The sequence below is a fragment of the Geotrypetes seraphini genome, chromosome 3 (assembly GCF_902459505.1).
Source record: "Geotrypetes seraphini chromosome 3, aGeoSer1.1, whole genome shotgun sequence".
In the NCBI taxonomy this organism is placed as follows: Eukaryota; Metazoa; Chordata; class Amphibia; order Gymnophiona; family Dermophiidae; genus Geotrypetes; species Geotrypetes seraphini.
Genome location: NC_047086.1, coordinates 245,384,799 through 245,405,871, shown reverse-complemented (window position 1 = coordinate 245,405,871; position 21,073 = coordinate 245,384,799). Strand labels below are relative to the sequence as shown.

The following is a 21,073-nucleotide window of genomic DNA, read 5'->3' as shown; positions in this document are numbered from 1 at the left end:
TTTCTGTAGAGTTCTGAGTCATAAAATGTAGGCTGATAAGTAACGCATGAATAAGAAACATCGTGTAGAAGATTATAGCATTCCCCAAGTATTGCAACAAAAGAAAAATGGAGATCATTTATGATTTCAAAAGAAAGAAACAACTTGAAATAATTGTTAGCTTTTTTTTCTTTGTCATTTTTTTCTTTGCAGATTTTATTAGATTTAAACATGGATCAGTTGCTTTTAAATGAAACAGATTTGGTTTTTTGGGTTTTTTTAAGTTTTGCACCCTTTTTGAAATATCTTTCAAATTCATTTGTACAGTAATTATATTATCCTGGCCTGCTTTATGATTTTTGGAAAATAAAAGAAACCAAGACCAGTAAAAACATTGTGGATCTTTAGCCGAAGAGGACTAGTGGAAAGAAAGGCCTGCCATCAGAACACCAATTCCTAATCTGTAAAGAAGCATTTTCAAATTCAAGAGGCTTTTATTATTTCATTTTTCATATCTGCAAAGAAATCGATAAAATTATTGAAAAAAAAGCACAAAGCCTGAAAGAGTCTAATATTCAAGAACCCCATTTTAGAAGAGTTCTTCAGCATACAGACTGTGACAGGTATAGCTCTTGTCAACTCCAGAAAGGGGGCTGCCATTGCTGGGTGAAGCCACAGGGTGATGCTCTAGAGCCCTGTTATGAGTTTAAAACAAGAGTATGGTAGTGTTATGGTAGGCTGCTCGAGGGAGCTCTAATTGCCTAGCTATAGTTTTGGTCAAAAAGGCTAGTTGTCCTGCCCTTTTAAGGGTCAGAATCTAGAGGGCCCCATTTCCCACTTGGGGAAGGTTCTGGTGCCTACCAGAACAGGGCTGGAAGGAAGAGCATGGAAGGGTGGTGAGAATGGGAGCTTTCAGATAGGTACGGCCATTGCAGAAAGGGAGGGGTTTTGTGCTCAAATCCCCTATAACAGAGGTTTGCCCCAGACAATAGACAGAAGGGGTTGGGAAACCCTAAAGAGGGATGGTTGCCTGAAAACACAGAACCCAGGATGGCCAAATCAGGCTGTAAGTCCCAGTGTCTGGTCCCCTAAGGAACTAGGAAGTACTTACCTGGTTATTAAGAAAGTACATATCTAGATGTTGAGGAGGTACTGGCATGAAGATTATTGTATGGGAAATGAGGGCTTGTTTTTACCCTGAAGACTTTGAACTATATCACTAACAGCCAGGAATAGAGGACAGGGCCAAGAGGTCATGTTTAATTGGGTCCTGTCCAGGGTGTGATTGCTGTTCCACCAAGTTCTGGTGCTTATTAGAAGAATTCAATGGTAAGGTTTTGCTTCCTTCTTAACAACTCTTCTTTAGGAAGCTGGTTCCCCCATAGAACTGGTCAAATGGGCTGAACCAGTGGCTGGTTTGCCTAGGGTGCAGCAGTCATAAGGTTATTTGCATATATCCTGAATTCCAACTAGGTTTATTGGTTAAATAATATAAAATCACTCCTGTAGTACAGTAAACAAGCTTCTTATACAAGGTGGTAATTTTAGATGAAATATATACTCAGAGACATGGAGGCAAAAAGGCTAGTTGAAAATTGATGGAGGAAGTTAGCTTTTTGAAACATCCTCGAGACTTTTTCAGACAACCAGCCTGTAAGGTGTTTTGAATGCATAACTCAGTTCCCTGACACAGGATCGAAACGGGCCATGTTGGAAACTGTGATTGAGATAAGTTCTTTGTTTTTGAACTTTCAGTAGCATACAAATGCTGGATTCTGTAGTGAAGAAAAATATCTTCTATTTAATTATATGCAATGACTGGGTGGTGAGGCGACATTGTTGGGGCTTTGCCCCTTGTTTTTGCCTCCATGTCTCTGAGCATATATTTCATCAAAAATTACCAACTTGTATAAGAAGTGGTTAGAGCTATAGCCCCCAGCACCCTGGGGTTGTGGGTTCAAATCCCACACTTGTATAAGAAGTACTACAAGGAGGAGTGATTTTATATCATTTTGCCTATACTCTCTTCAATCACTCATATAGATAGAGTACCAAGATATTTGGTTTTCCCACTATTTGTTTTGACTAGGTTTATTGGTAAGCAGAGGAGCCAGGGTGCTCCAGAATTGATAAGTTATAATATGGCAGAAAACTAGGCCTGGAGAATGACGGTTCATGGCAACTCACCTCTAGTGTGAAGTATACCGGGAAGTAAGACTACTGCTAACTTGAACTAACTGTGTATGTGTCTAAGCTCTTTTCTTAGAGGCCAGATCTTACCTCTATCATAGGAGATTTAATAGCGTGAGCAAGGGTTGGGTGTGGTCCTGTGCAAACACAGCCATAAAAAAAACCTATTAACTCAAAATCTCAAGTACTGTTATTTCACATGGCCTGGAACACAAGAAACAGTCTCTTTAATCAATAGGCAGAAGTTTTGAGTTGGGCCTGTGACTGCCATGGCTCAAAAAAATCTACAAAAGTTAGTTTTAGTCTTTCACCATTGAGATTACAAAGAATAGTCTTCACCCCCTAAACTGTACTTTGGGTTTTTGCATGATCTTGCATTTCTTAGCATTAAATTTTAGCTGCCAAATTTCAGACGTGCTTCAAGCTTCGCTAGGTCCTTCATGTTGTTCACACCATCAGGGGTATCTAATCTATTGCAGATTTTGGTATCATCCACAAAAAGGCAAATCTTACCTGACAGCCCTTCAGCAATATCGCTTACAAAATTTTTAAAACATAGTAACATAGTAGATGACGGCAGATAAAGACCCGAATGGTCCATCCAGTCTGCCCAACCTGATTCAATTTAAATTTTTTAATTTTTTCTTCTTAGCTATTTCTGGGCAAGAATCCAAAGCTTTACCCTGTACTGTGCTTGGGTTCCAACTGCCGAAATCTCTGTTAAGACTTACTCCAGCCCATCTACACCCTCCCAGCCATTGAAGCCCTCCCCTGCCCATCCTCCACCAAACGGCCATATAAAGACACAGACTGTGCAAGTCTGCCCAGTACTGGCCTTAGTTCAATATTTAATATTATTTTCTGATTCTAAATCTTCTGTGTTCATCCCACGCTTCTTTGAACTCAGTCACAGTTTTACTCTCCACCACCTCTCTTGGGAGCGCATTCCAGGCATCCACCACCCTCTCCGTAAAGTAGAATTTCCTAACATTGCCCCTGAATCTACCACCTCTCAACCTCAAATTATGTCCTCTGGTTTTACCATTTTCCTTTCTCTGGAAAGGATTTTGTTCTACGTTAATACCCTTTAAGTATTTGAACGTCTGAATCATATCTCCCCTGTCTCTCCTTTCCTCTAGGGTATACATATTCAGGGCTTCCAGTCTCTCCTCATACGTCTTCTGGCGCAAGCCTCCTATCATTTTCGTCGCCCTCCTCTGGACCGCCTCAAGTCTTCTTACGTCCTTCGCCAGATACTGTCTCCAAAATTGAACACAATACTCCAAGTGGGGCCTTACCAATGCCCTGTACAGGGGCATCAACACCTTCTTCCTTCTACTGACTACGCCTCTCTTTATACAGCCCAGAATCCTTTTGGCAGCAGCCACTGCCTTGTCACACTGTTTTTTCGCCTTTAGATCTTCGGACACTATCACCCCAAGGTCCCTCTCCCCGTCCGTGCATATCAGCTTCTCTCCTCCCAGCATATACGGTTCCTTCCTATTATTAATCCCCAAATGCATTACTCTGCATTTCTTTGCATTGAATTTTAGTTGCCAGGCATTAGACCATTCCTCTAACTTTTGCAGATCCTTTTTCATATTTTCCACTCCCTCTACGGTGTCTACTCTGTTACAAATCTTGGTATCATCTGCAAAAAGGCACACTTTTCCTTCTAACCCTTCAGCAATGTCACTTACATACATATTGAACAGGATTGGCCCCAGCACCGAACCCTGAGGGACTCCACTAGTCACCTTTCCTTCCTTCGAGCGACTTCCATTAACCACCACCCTCTGGCGTCTGTCCGACAGCCAGTTTCTGACCCAGTTCACCACTTTGAGCCTAACTTCAGCCCTTCAAGTTTGTTCAACAGCCTCCTATGAGGAACTGTATCAAAGGCTTTGCTGAAATCCAAGTAAATTACATCTAGCATATGTCCTCGATCCAGCTCTCTGGTCACCCAATCAAAAAATTCAATCAGGTTCGTTTAGCACAATTTACCTTTTGTAAAGCCATGTTGCCTCGGATCCTGTAACCCATTAGATTCAAGGAAGTACACTATCCTTTCTTTCAGCAAAACTTCCATTATTTTTCCAACAACTGAAGTGAGGCTCACCGGCCTGTAGTTTCCTGCTTCATCCCTGTGACCACTTTTATGAATAGGGACCACATCCGCTCTCCTCCAATCCCCAGGAATCACTCCCGTCTCCAGAGATTTGTTGAACAAGTCTTTAATAGGACTCGCCAGAACCTCTCTGAGCTCCCTTAGTATCCTGGGATGGATCCCGTCTGGTCCCATCGCTTTGTCCACCTTCAGTTTTTCAAGTTGCTCATAAACACCCTCCTCCGTGAATGGCGCAGAATCTACTCCATTTTCTCGTGTAACTTTGCTAGACAATCTCGGTCCTTCTCCAGGATTTTCTTCTGTGAACACAGAACAGAAGTATTTGTTTAGCCCATTCGCTTTCTCCTCATCACTTTCCACATATTGGTTCCCAGCATCTTTTAGCCTAGCAATTCCATTTTTCATCTTCCTCCTTTCACTAAGGCCCATGAACTGAACTTTGAGGTACACTACTAATAACATCCCTTTCCTCAGAGAGATCTCCATTGATCACTACCCTGTGTCACCTTCCACTTAACCAGTTCTTGATCCACTCTGTCACTTTGGGGCCCATACTCAGTTTATTTATTAGACGTCTGTGTGAAACACTGTTAAAGCCTTTGCTAAAATCTAAATACACCACATCTAGCACACTCCCTCTATCCAAAAGGAATTGAAGGACTCCCTTAGATTTCATTCCACCTTGTCTGGTGGCTTTAGGTGGAGGCATGTCTTGATGAAATACTTTCACATAATCTGGTTCAGTAAAGATAAATATTTCCTTTAGAATTTCATAATAACATCTACATGGACATTAAAAAAAAAATTCCTAATGAAGTAACCCAAGGGGGAGTGTGTGGTGCAGTGGTTAGAGCTACAGCCCCCAGCACCCTGGGGTTGTGGGTTCAAATCCCAGACTGCTCCTTATGACCCTGGGCAAGTCACTGAATCCACAAAAATACCTCCCTTATATTCAGTTTTCAAATTCTTAATTAGAAACAGTGATGAAGTTTTCTCATATCAGACTTATCTCCATTAATCACACATTTAAAGGGAGGTATTTTTATGGATTTATGATTGATCTCTCTTTACCCTATATACATTGTTTTCAAGTCACTGAATCCCCCAGTGCCCCAGGTACATTAGATAAAGCAGCAGCCTGCCTGGGATAGATAGGGAAAAATGCTCTTTCTTTCATATCATATGATATGTCTGAGTTCATTCAGTGGTACTGCACCATTTATTCTTTATTTAGAGGCCAACTTTCCCTCCATTCCTTTCAGTTAAGCTAGGGAGCCCATCTGTGAGAATATGCTGCCTGCTTGACCTGGGATAAAGCACAGTTATTTATCTGTAACAGGTATTATCCAGATGTTATCCAGGGACAGCAGGCAGATATTATCACAGCCCGCCCGCCTCTCCTAGTTGGCTTTTTCACTTGGGCATAGAACTGATGACCTCATGTGCCGGCGTCGAGTGGGAAAGCACTTGCGCATGCGCGGTGAGGGTAGTCTCAAAGCGTCACTAAAAGCTTAAAGTGACAGTATACTTTAGCACTGTCTATACCGGGCTCCGTGGATGACATCACCCATCTGTGAGAATATCTGCCTGCTGTCCCTGGATAACACCTGTTACATGTAAGTAACGGTGCTTTATTTGAACTGGGATGCTTATTCATACTAACTGTAATACTGATTATGCCACATTCGGCAGGTGACTTTGTTTCCCTATATCTACATCTACCTACAATTGTGCATTAACCGTGATAATATTCCTTGTCCCTTCATTTCTTTGAAAACATTTTTTGCATTCCAGGCACCTGAAATGTGTTGCCATTTGTCCGCATGATGCGAGGCTAGCTCAAGCCACCAAGGCTCAAGGGTCCCAAAAGCCTGCCTCACCAGCTCACTATTCACAGTATCGAGAGTGTGTTTTGTTCTAACTACTGTGCTCTCTTCTGGACTTGGCCACCAGCAGGTTTAAATGTGAGACCAGGCACTTCCTGCTCTTGCGTTCAAACCTGGGATTGTGCCATCAGCTGTGCTTGGAGGAGAGCAAGGTGATGTGCTCTCACTGCTGTAAAAAGCAGTGCCAATGCTGGGGGAGGAGGGAGATGCCAATGAAGACTGGGGGGGGGGAGGAGACCAGAGCCACAAACCCTTGAACCAGCACTGGCATGATGCTTTTAAAGTTCTAAATTAGTAAGCAATGTAGTTTCCTGCTTTGTTGACCTATGCTATAGAAATCTAAATGATTATTCATAACATTGCTGCTTCATGGCATCTTTAGGCAATTTACCTTGACTCTTGCTGCCAGATAACATGGCTGCAAGGAAGTATAAATAAATTTTTCACATGGACTGATTGGGTATAAAATGTTTTGTTACAAGCCAATGTTTTTATAATCAGTATAAATGTAGTACACTTGAGAAACAGATCTCCGTTTTTCTTGATATGTTTTCTCATTTTCTTCTCAAGTTTGCCAAGTTTAAGGCCGTTGTTGGATGTAAATTACTTGCCACTTACCAACATGCGGATAGCCAGAACATTCTGCTTCACCAACAATGGACAAGCGTTATACCTAGTGTCGCCAACAGAAATCCAGAGGATCACCTATAGTCAGGAAACATGTGAAAATCTGCAGGTAAATAATCTACTATAAAGTTATGCAGTTGTGTGACCCATTCTTCTTATAAACTTGACATTCGGGACCATATCTTATAAATGGTGCCTATATTAGGCATTGCTAGGCGTCCTAATTGCAGCCACCTAGCAACAACTCAGTTCAGGATCAGTGCCTAACTTTGTTTTAAATTGGCTTAATTGCCATGGTAATTGACCAGGTTGGTTTTCAGCCAATCAAAAAAAGATCAGATAAGCAATTTAAGAGTTTGACACTGAACTCTTAAGATTCCTATCGATGCCTAAGAGGTGGCGCCTTCCCACATCTAATAGTGCCTACGTTAAACAGGCATGGTTTACTTAGACAACGTCAGGTGTCTAAGATAAGCCCATCTAAATCAGGGGAGTGAAACGCTGGCCTAATGGAGCAGTGCCTACCTTTAGGATGATTAGCAATGCCTAAGCCCGCTTAGATACCATTAGGTGTGATTCTGTAAGTGGCGCCTAGTGGTTGGCTGACAACTGCACCGAGAGGTGCCTACAATTTAGGCATTGTTTATAGAATCTGGCCCTCAGGGAGTGATTCTGTAAAGCAGGTGGTAATGTTATGTGTGCCAGTTATATGTGTAAATGTTTATAATACATTTATTTGCTAGATATGTTCCTAGTCGCTGGTCTCTATGTGTATAGCAATGGCTTTTTTTGAAAGGGTATTCGTGTACTGAGTACTGGTACCTTTTCCACTGCTTGATAAAAATGACCCATTGTCCCCAAGTATGAATAAGTAGCTCAGGTTCTGCACACTTAGTGCTGCCTTTTCATGGGTTCTGTGGCTGGTTGCTGGGGGCCTGGGTATTGTTGGGTGGGGCCCTCAATGATCACCCCACTCCTGAAGAATAGCCTGGTATTTGAGTGCTGGCACCTTACTTGCTTAAAAAAATAACAGAGCATGGGCAAGACAGACTAGTGTAACTTAGGCCTAGATTCATTAAACTCTGTCTCCAGGATCATTGTTGGGCGATTCGTGGCTGAGTCTTGCCGGGCAACCGATTCACAACAGTTCCTGCATTCAAATGATCTAATTGGACGTACGCCCACAAGCGATCCCACGGATCGTTGTAGAGCAATCAAGATGTATGCGCAGGAATCATTTCAATTTGTGCAGCCAGAATGGAAAAGAACATCCACTCAATCAGTGCTACAGGGGGAAGGAGTTCCTTCGCCCACAGAACGTTGTACAACCAATCATGTTAGGTGCTACCTGTGGCTCTGGCCCACTTCTGTTAACTCCTCCTCCCTCTCTCTCAAGCTTGGCTGCAGTCTTCCATAGGACAGAAAATAAATAAAAAACAGGAAGAGCTATTGAACAGATCACGCTTTAAATCCGTGGGTTAAAACCACAGGCTCACAGAGAAACAGGGCAGAAGAAAGCAGGGAGATTTCAGGGATTTCAGTTTTATTTTGATGGTTTTATTTTTTATTTTGATACTGGGATTTCATGGTGGCAGGGCTGGGATTTCAGGGCAGCAGAGAGCAGGGCAGTCGGCAAGAACGTGAACGACTGGTCCTCAGCAGTTGCTTCAGTTTGGATCGGCAACCCCAGTCGGTGTTCCTTCTTCTGTTTAGTGAATCGCCCTCCTATTTAAGCATGGCATTTCCCCTCATTTGCATGTGCGGATCGGATATTGATCACACAGCTTTTTAATGAATCTGCTTAATTTCTCTTCTCCTCCCTGTTTCTTACTAAAAAAAATATTAAAAAACACAAAAAAATAAACCCTTCTCTTTCCTCTGTTAAATCTTATTTCCTCTTCCTCTTCATAGGAAAAAGGGTAAGACTTTGTTAACTCTAATTAAATCCTGGTGCCTGTGGCTCAGGGTGACTAAAGTAGGGAAAATCCTGTTATAAATCCTGTGTTTTAGGGTAGCACTGATAGAACCTGCATTTTTGTTTAAAATACTGTGTTTTAGGTGGTATAGAGCCTATATTTCTGTCTTACTAGTATTCAGCCATTGTTTTCTGCTGATTAGGTGGAGAAGGGAGGGGCTCTGTTTTACTTCTAAGGTTAATTGCATTATCTTTAGGACATTGCTGTGAATAAGGCTGCCCTGTGAACTTCTAAAAGCTAAGTTACTCAGCATTTCATATTCTACTCGTTTCACTGGTTTTCAGCATTATATCTGCTTAATTTCTCTTCTCCTCCCTGTTTCTTACTAAAAAAAATATAAAAAAGCACAAAAAATAAACCCTTCTCTTTCCTCTTTTAAATCTTATTTCCTCTTTCCCTTTCCCTTCATAGGAATAAGGGTAAGACTTATAGTCCCACCAACCCCAGGGACCACTATTCATATATAGAGACCCATATAATCAGGACTACTCAAATCAAGTCACTTCACAACCAAGATGACCTTTATTCTATGCAATCACTGTGGTGCTTTAATTCCAAGACATACTATTTGGAGGCTTAAGGCTTGCCCCATCTGTCTTCAACTTGCCAGTATTAAGGAGGAGCTCTGCAAACTTAAACAGGAATTGAATACAATTAAAGCAGCTTCCATCACTCCACAAAATCATACCAACTTACCACCTCTACCTCAAAGAATAAAACAGCCCAGGAATAAATGGGTCACAGTAGGCTCAGGAAGACTGCGACATGTAACACAGAAACATCCACCTTCACTAATATTACCTCTACAGAATTTCTTCGCTCCACTAGTGCACTGCGATACTCAGGAAAACAGAAGGGAGGTGGGACTGGAACCAATGAAGGTAACTCAAGAGAAAAAGCGCACCCTAAGTACAAATAAAAAAGCCAAAAACAGAAAACTATTACTGTTGGGGGATTCCGTCATCAGAGGCATTAACCTTGGAACACAGGGCGAGGAGATCAAAATAGTGAAATGTCTTCCAGGATCCTCAGCTACCAGGAGTTCCAGGCAAATACTGACTATAATTAAAGAAGAAACTAAGGATTTTAACACTGATGTTGTTATTCATCTGGGAACAAATGACCTGGCCAACAACTCCACACTTGCAGCACAGAAAGCTTTTCGGGAGCTTGGTGAGGGCGTGAAACCTTTTGTAAAGACTTTAGCTTTTTCTGAAATACTGCCTGCATATGGAAAGGGAGAGCAAAGAGTGAAAAACACAGAGGACTTTAATAGATGGCTCAGAGCCTGGTGTCATCAAGAAGGCTTCAGGTACATAGGAGGATGGGGAAATACATGGAAGGACAAGAAGCTATATTGCACTGATGGGCTACATATTACTACAGCAGGAAAAAGAAACCTTGCAGAGAAATTTAGACAATATTTTTCTATGCATTTAAACTAGAAGGTGGGGGTGGTGTATGTACGAAGGACAATTATAGAGACCACCCCCGGCAAAAGAAAAGATGTGATAGTAGTAAAGGCTGCAACATAAGCAATATCAGCAACTTATTTCTTAGTATTGCAACGGAAAGTGAAACGACACAAAAATCCATACAGAAAAGGAGATTATCGCTGAAAAATAGCTGGAAAGCGATGACCACAAATGCTCGCAGTCTAAGCAACAAAGTTCATGATCTGCAAGCCCAGATGCTAGAGGCAGATCTAGATATTGTTGCTATCACAGAGACATGGTTCAGTGAATCACATGGATGGGATGCAAACATACCGGGATATAATCTTTTTAGGAAGGACAGAGATGGTCATAAAGGTGGAGGAGTAACTCTCTATGTAAAGATCAATATCCAAGTGACCGAAATGCAAGGGACCTGGGGAGAGGAAGAAGCGATATGGATTGCTCTGAAAAGAGAAGATGGAACTTCTATCTACGTGGGTGTAGTCTACAGACCTCCGACTCAATCGCAGCAAATTGATAAGGATCTGATTGTGGATATCCAAAAGTTTGGAAGGAAAGAGGAGGTTCTGCTGTTGGGAGATTTCAACCTGCCGGATGCGGACTGGAATGTTCCGTCTGCGGAATCGGAAAGAAGTAGGGAGATTGTGGATGCCTTTCAAGAGGCTCTGCTCAGACAAATGGTGACGGAACCCACAAGGGAAAAAGCGATATTGGATCTGGTCCTCACAAATGGAGAGAGTATCTCTAATGTTCGAGTGGGTGCTCACCTGGGTAGTAGCGATCATCAAACGGTTTGGTTTGATATAACGGCTAAAGTGGAGAGTGGTCGCACGATACTTAAAGTCCTAGATTTCAAACGTACAGACTTTAATGCAATGGGAAAGTACCTGAAGAAAGAGCTGTTAGGATGGGAGGACATAAGAGAAGTGGAAAGACAGTGGTCTAAGCTGAAAGGAGCGATAAAATGGCTACGGACCTTTATGTGAAGAAAATCAATAAAAACAAGAGAAAAAGGAAGCCGATATGGTTCTCCAACCTAGTGGCTGAGAAAATAAAGGCGAAAGAGTTGGCGTTCATGAAATATAAAAAAAACCCAAGAAGAGGAGAGCAGAAAGGACTACAGGGTGAAACTGAAAGAAGCCAAGAGAGAGATACGTTTGGTGAAGGCACAGGCAGAAGAACAAATGGCTAAAAATGTAAAAAAGGGAGATAAAAATTTTTTCAGATATATTAGTGAAAGGAGGAAGATAAAAAATGGAATTGCTAGGCTAAAAGATGCTGGGAACAAATATGTGGAGAGTGATGAGGAGAAAGCAAATGTGCTAAACAAATACTTCTGTTCTGTGTTCACAGAAGAAAATCCTGGAGAAGGACCGAGATTGTCTGGCAAAGTTACACGAGAAAATGGAGTAGATTCTGCGCCGTTCACGGAGGAGGATGTTTATGAGCAACTTGAAAAACTGAAGGTGGACAAAGCGATGGGACCAGACAGGATCCATCCCAGGATACTAAGGGAGCTCAGAGAGGTTCTGGCGAGTCCTATTAAAGATTTGATCAACAAATCTCTGGAGACGGGAGTGATTCCTGGGGATTGGAGGAGAGCGGATGTGGTCCCTATTCATAAAAGTGGTCACAGGGATGAAGCAGGAAACTACAGGCCGGTGAGCCTCACTTCAGTTGTTGGAAAAATAATGGAAGTGTTGCTGAAAGAAAGGATAGTGTACTTCCTTGAATCTAATGGGTTACAGGATCCGAGGCAACATGGCTTTACAAAAGGTAAATCGTGTCAAACGAACCTGATTGAATTTTTTGATTGGGTGACCAGAGAGCTGGATCGAGGACATATGCTAGATGTAATTTACTTGGATTTCAGCAAAGCCTTTGATACAGTTCCTCATAGGAGGCTGTTGAACAAACTTGAAGGGCTGAAGTTAGGACCCAAAGTGGTGAACTGGGTCAGAAACTGGCTGTCGGACAGACGCCAGAGGGTGGTGGTTATTGGAAGTCACTCGAAGGAAGGAAAGGTGACTAGTGGAGTCCCTCAGGGTTCGGTGCTGGGGCCAATCCTGTTCAATATGTATGTGAGTGACATTGCTGAAGGGTTAGAAGGAAAAGTGTGCCTTTTTGCAGATGATACCAAGATTTGTAACAGAGTAGACACCGAAGAGGGAGTGGAAAATATGAAAAAGGATCTGCAAAAGTTAGAGGAATGGTCTAATGCCTGGCAACTAAAATTCAATGCAAAGAAATGCAGAGTAATGCATTTGGGGATTAATAATAGAAAGGAACCGTATATGCTGGGAGGAGAGAAGCTGATATGCACGGACGGGGAGAGGGGCCTTGGGGTGATAGTGTCCGAAGATCTAAAGGCGAAAAACAGTGTGACAAGGCAGTGGCTGCTGCCAGAAGGATGCTGGGCTGTATAAAGAGAGGCGTAGTCAGTAGAAGGAAGAAGGTGTTGATGCCCCTGTACAGGTCATTGGTGAGCCCCCATTGGAGTATTGTGTTCAGTTTTGGAGACCCTATCTGGCGAAAGACGTAAGAAGACTTGAGGCGGTCCAGAGGAGGGCGACGAAAATGATAGGAGGCTTGCGCCATAAGACGTATGAGGAGAGACTGGAAGCCCTGAATATGTATACCCTAGAGGAAAGGAGAGACAGGGGAGATATGATTCAGACGTTCAAATACTTAAAGGGTATTAACGTAGAACAAAATCTTTTCCAGAGAAAGGAAAATGGTAAAACCAGAGGACATAATTTGAGGTTGAGGGGTGGTAGATTCAGGGGCAATGTTAGGAAATTCTACTTTACGGAGAGGGTAGTGGATGCCTGGAATTTTTAAATTGAATCAGGTTGGGCAGACTGGATGGACCATTCGGGTCTTTATCTGCCGCCATCTACTATGTTACTATGTTAGGTCAGGAAACGATCGCAAAACCATCGGTACAGGATTGGTAAGTTTTATGAATCTAGCCCTTAGAGAATACTATAAGTTCTGCATGTACTTATGCCAGATTCTGTAAAGCAGTGGTTCTCAACCTAGTCATGAGGACACACCCAGCCAGTTGGGTTTTCAGGGTATCCACAATGAATATACATGAGATAAATTTGCATACCATTCCTCCATTGTATGCAAACCTTATCTCATGCATATTCTTTGTGGGTACCCTAAAAACTCAACTAGCTGGTTGTGTCCTGAAGACTGGGTTGAGAATCCCAGGTGTTTGTTTATAGAGTAGGCCCATACCAGGCCACCGAGGGACTAAGCTTCCTCTAGTGTTTTTACAGTGCTTATCCTTTTCTTAATCTTCTTCCCCACCCATGAGTCTCATCCCTTCGTAATTCCCTTTTCAGAAGTTCAGTGCCGTATATCCACAGTGATATAGGGACTTTGGACCATCTGTTATATTTTTGTCCTTTTATATTTATATTTTGGAAGTCCATTTGGAGACAAATAAATCTGGTTCTAGAGTCAAATGTTCCACTATCATATGAGACCATTATATATGGCACATTACTACATGTGAAACCCACTTTGGATATGAGCCGTCTTTTTATGATAATGACAGCCATAGGTATTCAATAGATCACAAGTAACTGGAAAAACCATGACAGAATAAGTTACACTTTTTGGTGGGTGAATGTATGCACTACATACAGATATGAAAGAATTAATGCAGAATGTAGGGGATTTAGTGGTGTATTTAATAAAGTTTGGAGCCCATTGACTAAATTTGTGGAATCATAATAACGTATATTTATTTTATCTTTCTTTCTGTTCATATACTTTTACACATCCATAGGGTAGGGGGTTGGAGGGAGGGAAATAAATTTTGATGGTGACATTTAGGTAACTTTATTCTTCATTTATATTATATATTATGTTGTTATTAAATGTAGAAAATCTGGAATGTTATATATGTTACCAGTACAGATAATAGTGCAATGTATGTAATATCTACTGTTCTTTTATTTGTTTAGCACTGTTTTTAGATTAAAAACCAATAAAGATTTATAAAAAAAAAAAAGAAGTTCAGTGCCGTGGCCATCGTTTTGGACCAATATTTCTCACCTGCATCCAGGTCGAAGTGGATCATATAGTGATTGCTGCTTCCCAGTGTCCCTTCTACTTCTACACCTTGTGCCGGTCCTCGCACAAGGAATTATGTCCAGAATTGCATTTCCTGTCGTATTTTGCTTGACAAGTTGTTCCAGGAAGCAATCACCTACAGTATCCAGGAACTTGGTCTCCCTAGTGCAGCCAGAGGTGACTAGGTTCCAGTCTATCCCTGGATAGTTAGTCACCCATGATAATAACTGCATTGCCTCCCTTGCAGTTGCATTTAATCTCGTCTGTCATTTCCCCATCAATTTCATCAGACTGCCCTGGGGGTCGGTAGTAGATGCCAATCTTCATTTCTAGTCCATTTGTTCCCGGAATTTTGATCCATAGAGACTCTAACTTATCCATCAGTTGTGGTGTGTTCTCTCCAGTAGATTCAATTCCCTCTTTGACGTATATGGCAATGCCCCCACCTTTTTGAGCCACTCTGTCTCTGTGGTATAATTTGTATCCTGGTAGCACAGTGTCCCAGACGTTTTCCTCAGTCCACCATGTTTCTGTGATGCCGATGATGTCAACGCTATCTTTTTGTGCCATAGCTTCTAATTCACCCATCTTATTCCTTATGCTTCTTGTGCTCGTGTACATACACTTGAGTTTACGACCCGTTCCTTTCTTGCATTTCCTTCCCTCTTGTGTCTCTTTCAATCTGTCTTGCTTGTGATCCGGTAGGTCTTCCCCTCTATCTTCCTGCACGGTATCCTCTGGTGAGTCTTCCCCTCTGTCTTTCTGCACGGTATCCTCCAGGTATACCGGTTCCCGAATCATCGACTCTCTCAGTAGACTGTCGGCTTTCCCCTTCTTCCTAGTTTAAAAACTTCTCAACTTCTCTCTTGATGTTGTTTGCAAGTAGCCTCATTCCGTCTCTGCTGAGGTGGAGTCCGTCCTTCCTGAATAGCTTGCTCTTCCCCCAGAACGTCGTCCAGACGAAGTCTGCCCAGAATGTCCAGAATGTCAGATGGACACCTCTGTACCTCTCAGAAGGGAATCACAAACCACCACCACCTTTCGCTTCTTAATGGCTCCAGCACCTATTTGAGATTTTCAAGCTGTTTTTTTTCCTGTTCTTGAGATATTTTTATATCTTCTACCTTTAGGGCTGCAAATTGGTTCTTTGGTTCAACAGAATATGGAGTTTTTTTTGTTTTTGTTTTTCTTTTTGTAATGGCTTGGAGGACCGGCTGGACCGGCTAGGGGGGGGGGGCTCTCTAGGAGCTCGCTGCTCCAGTAGGCATTTAGGGTTGCTGCTCACCATTTGGATAAAGTTAGAGATTTGGTGGGTCTGTAGGCTGAGGCAGCCTCACCGTCCCTTTACTCAGACTTTGGGTTTCCTTTTATTATTCTTTTAGATGTTGGGCCCACTTCGGAATGACTGTTTTGGCACATGTACTGACCAAGGCTGGGACTCTCTCCTCTTGGCCGGTATTTCGACTTAGGAACGGGGTTCAGGTCACTGATTTCTTTGCCTATCTGCAATTGGACCATTATGTTAATTCCTTGCAGGCGGAGGGTTTGCAGCTGGGTTTAAACGCTCGGCTTCGCTCATTTTTTGCTAGCTATGCAGATGGGGGGGCTTTCTGTTTCGGCGTTGTATAAGGCTTTGTACTTGTTGGTCCCGCCTCGCTCTTGGGACTCTTTGTGTGCCCGTTGGGCCCCGGAATTAGGTCTCTTACCGATGGATTTGGATGTGGGAGGCCTTATTTGGCGTATCCTGACTATTTCTGTCTCTGCTGAACTTCAGGAATGTCAGTTTCGGGTGCTCCATAGGGCGTACTTCACAAGGGTTCAATTGTACCGCTCTGGTTTGGCAGATTCTGATCAATGTGAGAAATGTACTGCTGCCCCAAGTCCTTTTTTTTTGCCTTTTGGAGTTGTCCGGTAGTTAAGTCTTTCTGGAGGCGGGTGGTCCGATGTTGGGCTGTTCGATCGCTTTTACCCCAGTGGGGTTTCTTTTAGATAAATTTGAGGCTTTTCGTTTGCTGCCTGATGTTAGCAGTTTACTCCTGCGGAAGGCAGGCTTGGTGGCTAAGAAGGTTATTTTGACCGAGTGGGTGTCGGCTGACCCTCCTGCGTATTGGGCATGGCGCAGTCGTCTGCATGCTTTGATGTTGCTTGAGAGGAGTCAGGTGCGTGCTTCCTTTCGTCAGTCCAAGTTTTTTCTGCGGGTTTGGGGCCCTTATATCTATTCTCTGTCTCCTAGAATTCGTAGTTCGATTCTTAATACTCTGCGACTTTGAGCTGTTCTGAGAAGTGAGGGGGAGGGCCTCTGGATTGCCTCTCCCCTGCTGTGGATCTTCTCTGTTCTTATTGTGGTTTATTCTCTTTATTTTTGGTTGGTTGTTTTTGCCTTTCTCTGTTCAATAAAAATTGATTTCAAGTAAACCCGTGGGTTAAAACCATGGGCTCGCAGTACGGGGAAGGGCAGGAGATATTTGGGGCGGCAGTCAGGAGAGATCTTTGCACAGCAGGTTGGCGGTGCAGCGATTCGGGGCAGAGCAGGCAGGAGATATCCGGGGAAGAGCATCGGGGCGGCAGGCAGGACATGCAGAGAGCAGGGCAGATAGCAGGGCTTCTATGGAGCTGGAGAGTCAGAAAGATGTTTTCGACTGATCCCCAGCAGTCGCTTCTTGGGTTGATCAGCCAGCCCAGTTGGTTTTTAAAATTTGGTTGGTGAATCACGTTCCTGCCCACTTTGCATGCGTTTCTCCTCATTTGCATGCATGGATTCGAAGCGGATCACAGGAGAGGTTAGTGAATAGTATAAGAGGGAAATCTGGTCGCAAAGGGTTGCAAACCGATCGGTACACGATTGGTTTGCTTCGTGAAACTAGCCCTTAGTTCAGCTGCCAGGAGAAGGAGCAAAGCAGCATATCATCCCCTGCTAGCCACAATGCATCTCTTCTGCTGCAGCTGCCAGTGGGAGGGAGGTATTCTGCTTTGCTCTTCCTCCTAGTGGTTGTTGAGAATGACTAGAAAGACTAGATTTTGAGGCAAGAAATCAGTTCATTGAGGGATCAAGTGTATTTTTTCTGAGTGCATCAGAGTTTCCCTTCACCTCTACCACATACATGGGTATTATCTCCGCTTTCCTACTTCCCCCACCAGCTACCACTATCCAGCACTCTCTTGGATCCCTACAAATCAGCAGCCACTTCTTGAGTATGAGTTGAATGAAACCCGTCCTGGTACATGCTATTCCTGTGAAACTTTCAGGAGTTAGGAACACTGAATAGCTCAAAGTCACAGATCCATAGATGCATCTGCAGTTCAGGGAGCCATTGGGCAGTAAATGGGATGGTTGCAGTCAGATTGCAGGAGAGGTTTTGCAGGGAGACAGTGGGAGTCTTTTTGTGGTAAAGAAATCAGTTAGTGGCTGCTTGTGAGAGATTAGAGAAATTGGGCCTCTTTTCCCTTGAAAAGAGGAGACTGAGAGGGGACATGATCGAAACGTTCAAGATAATGAAGGAAATAGACTAAATAGATAAGGACAGGTTGTTCACCCTCTCCAAGGTAGAGAGAAAGAGAGGGCACTCTCTGAAGCTAAAAAGGGATAGATTCTGTATAAACGTAAGGAAGTTCTTCGTCACCCAGAGAGTGGTAGAAAACTGGAACGCTCTAGGGATTCAAGACAAAGTTAGACAAGTTCCTGCTGAACCAGAACGTACGCAGGTAAGGCTAGACTCAGTTAGGGCACTGGTCTTTGACCTAAGGGCCGCCGCGTGAGTGGACTGCTGGGCACGATGGACCACTGCTCTGACCCAACAGCGGCAATTCTAGCCTGATTTATATTATTTTAGGGGACTTACTTCCCACATTATCCAGCCATAGTTCAATGTGGGAAATAAGATAATAGAGCATACTCTAGAAAATTCCTTTTAAAAACCAAATTTAAAAACATCAACAATTTATAAAGATAAAATTTGTAGAAAAGAAACATTTTCAATTGTCTCTTAAATACCAAATAATTCAAACCTGATTGACAAAGGGATAGAGTTCCAAATAGATGCTGTCTGATGCTGTCTTAACCTACCCTAGTATTGTTTAGTATTTCTAATTTTAATTTGTTTTTATGGAATTTTTTTTTCATTGTACACCGCCTAGAAATTTGATTAAGCGATATAAAAGTTTTTAATAAACTTCAAACTTGATATATTAATGATGATTGACATAAATTATGAAAAGTATTCTCTCACACATTAGGAAAACTAAGCAGTATTTGATTTCTAGTAACACACGAAGGATTATTTAAAGGTTGAAAGAATCCAGCTAAAATATAAGGTGATTCATTTGTTATTGGACCAAATTAATACATTTTTGATAAGCTTTTGAAGGCAGTACCACCTTCTTCGGTTATTAGCTGCCACAATTACCTGCTGAACATCTGAAACAGTTTGGTCTCTGCAAAGGTAGAAATGAATTAACCTGAATGGAATTGTCACCCAGCTATGTGACATCTTTTTGTAAATTCTGATATTCTGTTAAGCTACAACAGTGTCATTACACGTGTGTGTGTGTATGTTTAGTTCATTTTCCATAGAGATAAGCAACCGGTTAGCTTTTTAACAAACTGTCTGAGCACACAAGCGTGGATTTTCATTAGATTTTTTTTTCCCCCCACTATGATAGAAGTCTAATGCTTGTGCTTTTATTCTAAAGGAAATGTTGGGTGAACTCTTCACGCCAGTGGAAACGCCAGAAGCTCCCAACAGGGGTTTCTTTAAAGGACTATTTGGAGGAGGTGCACAGTCTCTCGACAGGGAAGATCTTTGTAAGTTATGCTGCTTCCATTCCTTCCCCTCAAACCAAAGTGACATTTGTACCAAAGAAAAATGGAACAGGTACTTGTAGAGCTGCATTATACATAGAATATAAAGATTGGAATGGAGACATCCTGGGCAAGACATGCTCAATTCCGATGGTATTTTAGAAAAGGATCTGCCAACTCGAAGCCTTTTCTAAAATGCCTGTGTATTTTCTGGCATACGCAGTAGGTTGCCGTCATTTGACAAATAAACATGTTTTAAAAAAACAGCACCATAAACCCTGCAGCTTCCAAGTTAAGGTGTTGGCACTTACACATGTAAGTAGAAATTCACAGCTCCTACGTCTATGGCACCTCTTCTGTGTGTTCCTGCCTCGTTTTACAAGCCTAGATTACAAGTACCTTAAATTTAATTCGGTTTCATTTTAGACGTGGAAATAAACTACACGGGATTAAGAAGAAGGACTCCCTTACTTCCTCGTGTAAAGTCCTGTCACTTCTGTAAAACCCATGCGTGTCTTTGAGTTGGCGTAAAAGCCAACGTGGACCTTTTTCTCCATACACTTGTATTCGTTTAGGTCGAAGAGGAATGATATCTAAACTTGAATGCATAGGTAATGCATAGCTTTTATTTTAACCATATGCATTTGAAATCACAGCAGTTATTCTAAGATGGTAGCTAACAGTTTCTAGTGGATATGATATATTGTGCATTTGTTAAGTAACAAAACTGCAGCTAACAGTTTGTTTACGTTTTTGAAATATTTGATGTGTTTGCTTTTACTTGTAATCTGCTTAGGTTTAAGTGGAATATAAATTTTAAAATAAATAAATACTAAATCGACACATTTATAACAACATAGAGGAACTTCAGTATTTTTTTTTTTTAGTTATTTACTTTTCTGTACCACCTGCAAACTCAAAAGCTTTTAAAGCTTTGTACATCAGATACAGTAGATATTTTTCTGTCCCTGGAATGCTCACAATCTGTCTACCAAAGGCATAGAGCAGTGTTCTTCAACCTTTTGACACCTATGGACCGGGCTAAGTCGTGGGCCAGACCCCACCCAATCTCCGCCCCCAGACTCCGCCCCTATAATAGTACTAATTGTAACACCATTTTTTCCATTCATTTTTCATATATACATACACGCAATATAATCGTATTAACAACACATAATGGTTAATCACAAAATTAAACTACACAAAGCACACTATTGCTTCTCAATATTCATTCGTACCAGAACAGAGTTAACCCCATGCAAATACAGGACCAAAAACGTCAGAGAGAAGGCTTCCGGTTCAGGCGCAGGACACATGTAGGAGCCTCTGCCCATGGCTTTGTGCACTGCAGCACTGAGGAAGAGGGAGCCGGCCCGAAGACAACGCCACATCGATCGACCCGTGGACTGGCGGCTGAAGAGCACTGTCTGGGACCCGATGCATGTGCCGGCCCTGTGGACCGGCAGGAAATTTCTGTGGACCGGCACCGGTCCACGGACCAGCGGTTGAAGAACACTGCAGTAGAGAGTTAAGTGACACGCCCAAGATCACAAGAAGCTGCAGTGGGATTCGATCTGGGTTTCCCCAATTTTCTTTCACTGCTGTAACCATTAGGCTACTCCTCCACTTAACCAAACAGAACAAATTTCTTTTAGATAATAAAGTTACTGAGGCAGCATAAAATCCTGCTGTTATATTCAGTAATACTCTCAACACGGGCCAGTTGTGATTGCCAAATGTAACCTGCATCAGTAGGCTCGTAAAGAATCCATGTTGTAGCATTGTGACCAAACCTGTCTACCCCATTTTGGGAAAGTGTCAAAGCTGCACTACCAACCACTAGGAGTGTGCAGCCAACAAACTGGTTTAGTATTCTGTGTCATTTACAATCATTTTCATTTTGTTTAGATTTTTTTTATTTCATAGTACTCCCCCAAAATTCA

The 21,073-nt window shown here is 42.4% G+C and overlaps 1 protein-coding gene across 11 annotated transcripts in view; it reads left to right on the top strand.

Annotated features, from left to right (window-relative positions):
- The window catches only part of STXBP5 (syntaxin binding protein 5), a 904,657-nt gene that overhangs the window by 872,318 nt on the left and 11,266 nt on the right, over positions 1–21,073 (top strand). For all 11 annotated transcript variants that reach the window (XM_033939585.1, XM_033939588.1, XM_033939587.1 and 8 more), the window contains 2 exons: positions 6,754–6,919; positions 19,022–19,133. In XM_033939585.1, the coding sequence (XP_033795476.1) occupies positions 6,754–6,919; positions 19,022–19,133 (278 nt within the window). The remainder of the gene's footprint in view (positions 1–6,753; positions 6,920–19,021; positions 19,134–21,073) is intronic.